Source organism: Lutra lutra, chromosome 3 (assembly GCF_902655055.1).
Source record: "Lutra lutra chromosome 3, mLutLut1.2, whole genome shotgun sequence".
Classification (NCBI taxonomy): Eukaryota; Metazoa; Chordata; class Mammalia; order Carnivora; family Mustelidae; genus Lutra; species Lutra lutra.
Window position 1 is genome coordinate 77,950,296 of NC_062280.1, and position 9,827 is coordinate 77,960,122.

Here is a 9,827-nt window from a genome sequence, read left to right on the forward strand (position 1 = left end):
CGAAGAGAAATGCCAAACTTTGTTTTTGGTGGACTTAACAATGGACAGAGTCATCTGTAAGTTTTCCACAGAAATCTATTTAATGTTCCAAAAAGGGAAGGGACACAATTGTACCATCTTAAAATATATTACATTACACATAGTATGTTCTTGAGTACAAATAACTCACCACATTTTCTCCTGGAAATCATCACAAGAGGTTCATAAGGAAATTACAAAATGCTACTTCTTGGATTCTTTAAATTAATTAAATAATTTCCCCCGGCATTTTCTAAAGGTACATAACTTTCTTTGGGGATAGTACTGGTTTGCAAACCAGTACTATATTATATAGTACTATCGTATAATACATGTTTGCCAAGTGCAATGGTACTTTATGATAGTACTGATATTCAGTTCTGTTCAGGAAAATGCACAGATAACAATGCACTAAGAAAATGGCAAAGTTTTCTCATATATTTTTAAATGTATAGACAAACTAAGCTAGGGCACTTGTTTTGTCTGCTTATTAATAATTAACTAAATATACCCTTTTTTAAAAAATGGAAAAAACATAATCATTTAAAAGAATAAAAATCAAAAAGCTAAAAAAGAAGACACTTAAAACAAAGAAAAACAAACTCAACTGTTTGTCTTCCCATTCCCCCCAACCCCCGCCTCATATTCCATGTAATGAAATATGAGTTAGGTTCTTTCATTATCTACGAAGAGCTGGTGACTCCCTAATCAAGATATACAGACTAAAGAGTATGCTAAAGTAAACTTCTGTCTTTTATTTTACTCTACATTTAGCATTTAGTATTTTTTAATTCAGCAAATAAAGCAATTATTCTGCTTAAGAATTATACTTAAAAATCACTTTAAGAAGAAATGCAACAATTGGTCAGATTTTCAATACTATTTTATTGCAACTGGATGAGTGTTTTCTAAATTGTGCATTACACCATAATATACAGGATTACAAACAAGATTACAGTACAGATTGATTCCAGTGGTACCAGTATCACATCTCAAACAGCACTTATTCTGGACTGCATTTTACATGCAATAGCTATTGTTCTAATTATGAATTAAATGGTTTGAATTTATTTAAGCTACTGTACTAATTGACTACAATAGGTATAAATCCCAACATTAACAACCTGATTAGATTTAGGCTCAGATTTATTACATGAATATATGACAAACCACCATTTGTGTGACTATGTATAAAATCATGCATTTATATTTTCTGGGAACATCAATAGCTTCAGATTCTCTGTAAAATCATGGAATGCAAAAGAGTAAAGGACTAAAAAGAAACAGTGCAAATTGTATGTGATAGTCAAGCAGCTTTTGATTTAAAGAAGGGTATGTTGGCATTTGTTTATAATATGTATATACAAGCTTGTGCAAGTAATGTGTTGAATTGATATGTTTTGATAGGGACTACATCTCTCTCTCTTTTTTTTTAAATCCTCTTAAGAGTTATGGATCTGGTTTTCGTTTTAAGGAGAAGGAAAGACTTTAAAGTGAAATGAATTGCTCAAATTGTGCAATTTTTTTTACAATTAGAGAGGAAAGAAGTGCTAAGGCAACACAATAACTTTCTAAGCACTTTTCTGCTGGTTTAAATTAGTTAAATTATTTTGTATAAATTAGATATAATTCTACTTTTCTGATATGTATAAAAATTGATGAAGCTGCATGGTTTTAAAATAGGAAATCCACATTATAAAAAGTCATTAAAAATTCTGTACAAAATCACAACAAAATAATTCAGCATGGGAAAGGTAACAAGTAGTAAAATGCTGGTTGAAAAATATATATTTATATATATTTTAATTGGCCCATTACTAGTTTAAAAATTGCATAGATCCTAATTATTGCTTGTGATTTTGTTATCCCGATCTGATAATTAATATGATCTGAATACAGCTACACCAAATTTGTGGTGCATTTTTTTAACTGTATTACTTTTTTAAAATAGAAGAGCTATAGAAAATAATACATAAGGTGAACAGGAACTTTGATCCCCTGTTTCTTCCAAAGGCAGTAACGACAATAAATACATATATCACTTGAAGCTTGGAGTATTTGCACTTTGCAGCAATAGTACCCAAAGGGCTGCCTTTTGTAAACACCACAGTCACTGTAAGCACAGTGGGTACGTTTCCCGGGGATGGTGAAACTGACATGCCTCTAATCGTGAAAGATGGCATTGAGCTGGGCACTCATGACTCGCTCATGATGTGAATGGCTATCGAAGGACATGATATTGTCTATAGGGATCTCACAGCGAGGGGCAGCGGCGGCCGAGAAGATTGATCCGTGGTTTTGGGCCCCGGCCAAGGTCGCTGCAGGATAGTGCATGGTAAAGGCATAATTTTTCTCAAACTCCGCGGACGGTTCGTGTTTGAAAGAGAAGTTGCCATTGATACTGAGCGGCGGGCTGAGGGGTCCGTCAAAGGAAGGGCTGGTGCAATCAGTCAGGGGGCTTTCAAAGAAGGGCTCGAGGGCAGCGCTGTAGGCGTGCGGCGGCGGCTTAACGTGGAAGACGTGGGAGCTGTCCATGGTACCGTAGGGCGGACTGGGCAGCCCCGGCGACTGGTAAGTGTAGGGGTGCACAGGGAAGGAAGCGCTGGCGGTAGGCAGGTGCGGAGGCATGTCCTGGTTCTGCTCAGGCAGAAAAGTCCGAGGATTAAGCTGCAGGCAGCCGGCAACCAGGTTGGTGGTGGGCTGGGATAAGCCCTTGCAGAGAGTCTGTACGAAGGAAACCAGATCAGGGCTTTTGCCTGAACGCAGGATCTCTGACAGTGCCCAGATGTAGTTCTTGGCCAGGCGCAGCGTCTCGATTTTGGACAGCTTCTGCGTCTTGGAATAGCAGGGCACCACCTTGCGCAGGTTGTCCAGAGCCGCGTTTAGCCCATGCATGCGGTTCCGTTCCCGGGCGTTGGCCTTCATGCGCCTTAGCTTAAAACGCTCCAGGCGCGCCTTGGTCATCTTCTTCTTTTTGGGGCCCCGTCTCTTGGGCTTTTGATCGTCGTCTTCCTCTTCCTCTTCTTCCTCCTCTTCCAGATCCTCGTCTTCGTCCTCCTCCTCTGCCCCGTTCCTCAGTGAGTCCTCTTCCGCGTTCATCGCTTCGAGGTCGTCCTCCTTCTTGTCAGCCTCGTGCTCCTCGTCCTGAGAACTGAGACATTCGTCTGTCCAGCTGGGAGGACCCTGGGGCTGAGGCTCGCCCATCAGCCCGCTCTCGCTGTATGATTTGGTCATGTTTCGGTTTTCTACATTCAACAGGGGTGGGAGAGAGGAACAGAAAGAAACGGAGGAAAACGCTACATTCAAAAACTACCTAAGCCTTCAGCTCCCACTCCCTAACCTTGTAGAAATGCACGTGAGGAGAAGTACCAGCTCACTACAAAATGGATGCCCCTAAGAAAAAGTTAAATGCTGTGTTTTATAATGGCGCGCGTGTGTCCCGCTGACACATAGGAGACAGGGCAGGGATGGAGGCGGGGGAGAGAGTAAATATGTGTATATGTACACTCCTGTGTGTGTGTTTCCTAGTGGTTGATGAACGTGTGTTTATGGTGATTATGTGACAGAATAATATGCGTGAAAATGAGCATACATTTCGACTACTTCATGTTTGTTGTTTTTTTCCCTGACTACCTCACATTTATCTGCATGAGTTCAAAGTCCTCGCAACTCCACAAAAAATGAGGAGTTTGAAAATCCCAATTTTGTTTGTTCCCTTCTCTGCCCTAGCTTCTTGTACTTAGCGATTACAGTTGAAGAGCCCTTACGTAATTTACTAACGGTGGCTGTGATTTTTAAGAAGATTATACTAACTGGAGATTGAAGAGCAAATGCTTGGCGGAGAAAAAGTAGTATCCACCAAATTATTTCACCATTAACGAAACATTTGGCAACAAAAGTGGTCCGGGGTCTCCAACCCACCCTCTCCTTTTTTTTCTCGCCTCCCACCACAGTCCCTCTGCTGAATTTCCACCTTCTACAAAAGCTCTGGCTACATGACCAGGGCTGAGGGCATGGCGCAGAGCGCCCTTCCACGCACTTGGGATCAGGTGCGGAAGGCTCCTCTCTAATAAACAGCCCATTGAAAGAGCTGCCCGCTCTTTATTGGGGCTTTTCAAACTTCGCCTCAAACCTCTTTTTAAAAGAATGAGTAATTATAATGGTCGGCGATTGGCAATAGAGAAGTTGCCGCTTCTAATAAAGAAAATAAAAAGCCTTTAGTGAGACAACTGAATTTCTGGCTTTTGCAGTGGCTACTGGAGACTTGGCAGCCTCTGGAGCAGTAACAGGTAGCAGGAGTTGGTTCCTCTCTCCTCCACACTCCTCCCCTCCCCCCTAACTAAACTATCTGTCAACGGGATTTTTTTCCCCCCGGGGTGTGTATACTCCAGCTATCAAATATCCCTTTTATTCACTGAAAAAATAAGTTGGCACTTCCAACGTGCATAAAATAGATGCACACAAAACAAATCTTGGTATCAGGGCTTTTCTTTTTTCTTTTTCCTTAACTGGAAGAAGTGAGAAAGTGAACTAGTTATTTGCTTTCATGACTTTGAAATCACCACTAGCAAATAATCAGAGTTACTGTGCATTATTTTAAAAATCCAAAGATGCTCCTACAATTTCTCCCCTCCTCAAAACCAATATACTAAAACATTTTTTTTTTTAATCAGAAAGCCTGCGGTGGTTATGTGAGTGATGCGAGTCGAAATGTGTGAGTATTTGCCTGCAATCATAAGGAGGAGTGCCTGTTTCAATACACATACACACGCTCGCAAACGCACACATTCAGAATATGTGTAGGTATATTCGGTCTTCAATTACTGCTTTTATTCTCAGGCAAAAATGAAAGAATTGTAATTACCTGCAGTTGTTAGTAGGTCCTGAGCAGTGATGGTCTCATAACCCTGGGGCCTCCGGATGCCGTGCCTTCTGCGTGGGGCGAATTCCTCGTTTCCCGGTCGGTCGGGCGCTCAGGTTATATAGGCGGGTTGGTGATGCTGAGCGCAGGCGGGGCCGGGAGCGGAGCGGCTAGCAGGTCCTTGCGCCCCGCGCCTGCGCACGCGTCCAGGCTGAGCGCTCCCTTCGCCCTCCCCCACCGCCCGCCCCTTCAGCATTGCTGCTCTCCCTCCCTCCTCCGACTCCAGCTCCCCTAGCCCCCACCCCTACCCCCGCCCCATCTCCTTCCTCCCCGGCATGCGCCATATGGTCTTCCCGGTCCAGCCAGGAGCCGGGGACCACGTGACCTGCCCATTTGTATGCCGCGGAGCGCTCCATTCCGGCCCCTTTGTGGCCAGAAGAAAGTGGCCCATCTGTCGCCAGTTAGAGACTCCGCGGACCTGTTTTTACCCGCAGGAGAGATTAACCCTTTCAGGCGGCAGAAGGGAGAGGGGGCAAGGGGGGAGGAGAATTGAGGGAAGGGAGCGGGAAAGCTAACGTTGACTGCGTTTAGATCAGAGTGAGTGGCCCGCGTTGGGGCGGGAAGTAGGGCTGAGGTGAAGGAGGCAGCAGCGTGGAGACTGAGGCGAGCAGGGAAGAGTCCTGACTCCGTTGGATGTCTCCTCCAGGCTTTGGTCTCCAGAGCACCAAGACTTTCTGCCCTCTCTGAGTCGTCCATCTCTGGGTTTCCTCCTCTTGGCAGACGCTTTGCTTATTGGCGCCAAAGGGTGGCTTCTCCTCATCTCCACTGAACCTTTAAGAAAACATATACGCCATGTAAAAACGGCTTCATCTGTAAACTCAGCTTTGATGCTAGTTCTTTAGCCTCCTTAATTGTATCGTCCACTCCCACTCTCTACAGTCCAGAAATTTTGTACCAGTCACTCTACCCCACCATACATAATGCAACTCGGTGTACCCCCACCTTCAGCTACCCCTGTTCCTAAAGACTTCCTCACAGAAGTCCTGACCCTTGGCGCAGGTTAGTCCACACGCTCAGGCCTTGGTTCCTTCGGCCTCAGAGCTCTGTGTGTGAAAGCTGGGGCACTCCTTTGATGCTTGGATTCTACTTCTTTGCCAAGGCCATTGGATTGTTGCAAAGGATGCCCCCATCTGATGCCCCTTGTTCCTTGCCATAGGCTGGCATTCCACCCTGTCAGGCCTGTGAGTGGGTACTTGGCTCAGCCAAGCCTTCTCAATAGGAGGATGCAACCGGCCTATGCTAAATGAGTCTTTTCGTTCCTCTTTCAAGAAAGAACTGTAACACAACTCTGGAAGGGGTTAATGGCCATGACTCCTCTATACCTCAAAGATACTGTCTTGATGCGACCTCCACCTTGTCCATCAAACAAAGATCATAGAGATTCCTGACTAATTCTGAAGGAGCTATATTTGTGTTTGAATGGTGATTCTTTATTTATTCATTCCTACCAAGGCAGATTTTATTCACATATCCCATCTTTTTCATTCCTTCTCCACCAGCTTCTTCTCTAATCCTCTGTTAACTAACACCTTATCCCTTCCAGACCCATCGCCCCTTCAAATGAATGCCTCGAACTTGGATTGTTTATTTAAAGGCAATCGTTCTAAAAGCCCCTCAAGTTTGCAAACAATGTCAGGGTTGAGTGGCAGAAGCTAGGTGCCTCTGGGAAGTGGAGGGGCGATGCAGTGGAGAGGGGAAGAGGGTTCTAACAAGATCACTGGTGTCTGGAAGGTGGTGGTTGCAACCTTCCCTGTCCACTGAAAGCATGACATGAATTATGCTGAGTTTCCAAGACCAGACCTGTAAGGAGATTTTGCTCTTCTGCGTTCACTCATCAGTGTACAAAGAGCACAGAAGAATGTCAAATAATTCACCTCAGAACCTAGTCTCATTATTTACCCCTGCACCGTCTGTGTTATCAGTGATGGGTTAAAACTCAAGGGGCTTGGAAGTTATGGCGGGTCCACAACTCGCAGGTCTGAGGACACTTGCTGCAGGGCGGACCAAGTGCTCCCCACTCTCTGGGCAGCCGCCCCACAGTCTAGCTCACCGTGCGGCTACTGGTGCCCTGGCTCTCCCTTCTTGGTCTTAGATGAGCTTTAGGGGAAAACTTTAGGGGCGAACGGAAGAGACGGCCCCAGCTGCCCAAAGACCCGGGGATGACCTGGGGGATCCCTCCTTTCCAGGGAAGCGGAAACCTCCTCAGTTTGCGACATCCTGTGGAATAGAGGAGATTCTTGTGGAACCAAATGTTCCAGGGCAGAAAAGGACTGAGTGTTTCGCCACTCGATACTCAAATGCGCAAAGTGCAGAAATTAGTAGACCCTTTCTTTCCCTTTCCTTCTAATAAATTCACCCCTAATCCAGTGTTTGGGATTTATACAAAGAAAAGGCCACTCCGGGATGTTCCAGAGACCTGGCGAGGTTCGGTCTCACTGGCTCTTAATGAGCCTCACGGCCCACAAGAGCTTGGGAGCAAACCCTCCTCTGCGCGGGGAATGTCAATCCCCCAGCGAGGGAATCTTGGCGCCGAGAGAGCCCAGGCTGGACCTCCCGAGCCGGCAGCCGAGTAGTCGGGCCGGGAGGCGAGAAGTACAAACTAGACCTAGACTGAGGCGCTTATTGTTGAGAGAGACGGGGCGAGAAAGTGAGGCCAGACTACAGTGGTGGCGGTAACGCTGGAAGAGGATGGAGTGCCGGCGCTGTGGGGCTCGGTAGGAGGCACAGTCGCCGCCCCCGCCTTCTTATTTTCCTCTCCCTCTTTGGACTTTGTTTCGACAGTTGCACACTTTTCCCCTCCCGATTGCCTAAATTCTCGCCCTTTCCCTCTGCCCGCGCTGCCAGTTAGCGGTACTCCTCCAGCTCCAGTCCCCACTGGGCGCTGCAGGCTGCTGAGCGGCACGCGAACCGCACGCGCGGGTAACAAAAGCGGCTTTCATGACTCACTGCCCTCGAGCAATGCCCCAAATCTGTCGCCCCCCGGGTCCCCGCTTGGAGCGCGCGGCGCGGGCCGGGAGGTCCCGGCCGTTAAAGCGGCAGCAGGAGCGCCGGCGGGAAGGGGGGCGGGAGGAGGCGTGTGGCCGGGGTGGGGAGAGGGGAGTGTGGCCTGGGCGGGGAGATTGGGGGGGAGGGGGGCGTGTGGCACTGTGTTTGGGGCGGGGGGAGGCGAGATGCAGGCGTGTGGTCGGGATGTAGGGAGTGGGAAGGGTGTAGCTGGCGGCGCGGGTGGGGGTGGGGTGTTCGACGCATTCACCCGGCCTAGAGAAAGAGCAGGGCAGGGCCGGCGTCCCTGGCAGTGACCTGTTTCTCGCGGAAACAGATGCTTGCTTTTGCAAAGGGAGGCTTGCGTTCAGTCAAAGAATCAAGTGTAGCCCGGGTGGCCCCACCGACCTTGAGCGGCTCCCGCGTCCTCTCCCAGCGCATCCCAGGAGAGGGGTGTCCTGGCCTCATCCTGTTCCAGAAGCGGGAGGTGGTGGGAGGCTTCGGGGCGGGTGACACCGTAGGGCGCTGGGGGCCGAAGAAGTCTAGGGCCAGAAAGCTGTAGGTAGGTATTTCATAGGCCCGGCAGCTCAGGGGCCTTTGGGAAGCCAGAGGGGAATGCTATGGGTTCCCCCCCAACTTCGTCTGCGAAGAGCCAGGTTTGCGCCTACGCCTCCGGGGAGGCTGCTGGGCGCCCAGGTCCTGGCCAGAGGCTGGAGCTGCCCGGGCTCGACAGCCAGGCGGCGGGGGGAGAGCCGGGAGCAAGAGAGAAGCTATTAAAATGCCTTGCCGTCGCCCCGAGCGCAAAACCCGTCCTCCCCAAATCTCCTGGGCTTGCGGCATAATCTTAATTAAGATAATTGATTCATATTGCACCTGCGAGAACGGAAAAAAAATTGATTCCAACCCCCAGCCCCACAAATCGCTTAGAGCTATTGGATGGAGCACAACGCGGCTGTGATTTGGGAAGTGATTTAGTACCGGGCTTCCTCAGCTAGGCCTGCCTGTGCTCTTTTATTTATTATTTATGTCCTCCTTGCCCCGCCGGGGCCTGAGTGGCTCCCCTTACGGCGCCTACAGGGCTCAGAGGGACCTCGTCTCTGATTCTCAGTCAGAAGTGAGGGGCTTTCCTTAAACCATCCAACAGGCAAATCCACAATGTAAAATCAACGCGCCGCTCTGAGCATTGTGGCGGGCGTAGGTCATCCACATGATTGCCCAAGGCCTCGTGCGTTAGATGCGCTCTGTGAGTGTGCTTAAGTGTACAAGTGTGTGTGAATCTGAATATGAGTGTATAAGAGTGTGTGAGATTGTTTGAATGGGAGTCTGTACATGAATGTATGAACGTGTGTGATTGTGTGTGAATGTGAGAATGTGTGGATGTGAATGTGACTTGTGCCAGTGTGTGTGTTGTTGGGTTTTGTGAGTTAAGTGTGTGTGAGTGTGTGAGTGGGGGCTCCTGTTCTCAGGTAGGGAAAGTAAACTGAGGGCGCGCGTCTGTTTCAAGCTCCTTGAGCAACAGCTTGAGGTCTAAAGGGGACCGCGGTCTGGCTGGGTAACTGACAAGCGCCCTGTGTTTGCCAACCTTCGCTTTAACCGAGAGCAGCAAGCAAACAACAAGCCCCGGTAACTGGATGTAGCTGCCGGTACCGAGAGCAGGAAAACACCAACGACGCCTAAAGCGTCCCCTGAACAAAGGCTGCCGCGGGGTTGGGGGAGGAGACCAGGCAAGTTCCTGGATTACAGAGAAGCCAGGAGAGCCAGGTTTAGAGCCCCAGGCAGCTTGTAGCAAAAATAGTTTCCTCAAGGTATCAGCACCGTGGACAATTCCCACTTCGCGGCCTTAAAATACTCAGTACCCAGATTCAAAAGAACCCCTTCCAGCAGCTTCTGCTTTTTCCTATTTGCC

The 9,827-nt window shown here is 48.3% G+C and overlaps 1 protein-coding gene across 1 annotated transcript; it reads right to left on the bottom strand.

Moving 5' to 3' along the window:
- Positions 1 to 889: 889 nt before the first annotated feature.
- Positions 890 to 5,054, bottom strand: NEUROD1 (neuronal differentiation 1). Its single transcript, XM_047721325.1, has 2 exons — positions 4,883 to 5,054; positions 890 to 3,263 (listed from the first exon to the last, which is right to left on the bottom strand). The coding sequence occupies exon 2, from the start codon at positions 3,250 to 3,252 to the stop codon at positions 2,182 to 2,184; it is 1,071 nt and encodes a 356-aa protein (XP_047577281.1). The 5' UTR covers positions 3,253 to 3,263; positions 4,883 to 5,054; the 3' UTR covers positions 890 to 2,181.
- Positions 5,055 to 9,827: the final 4,773 nt, after the last annotated feature.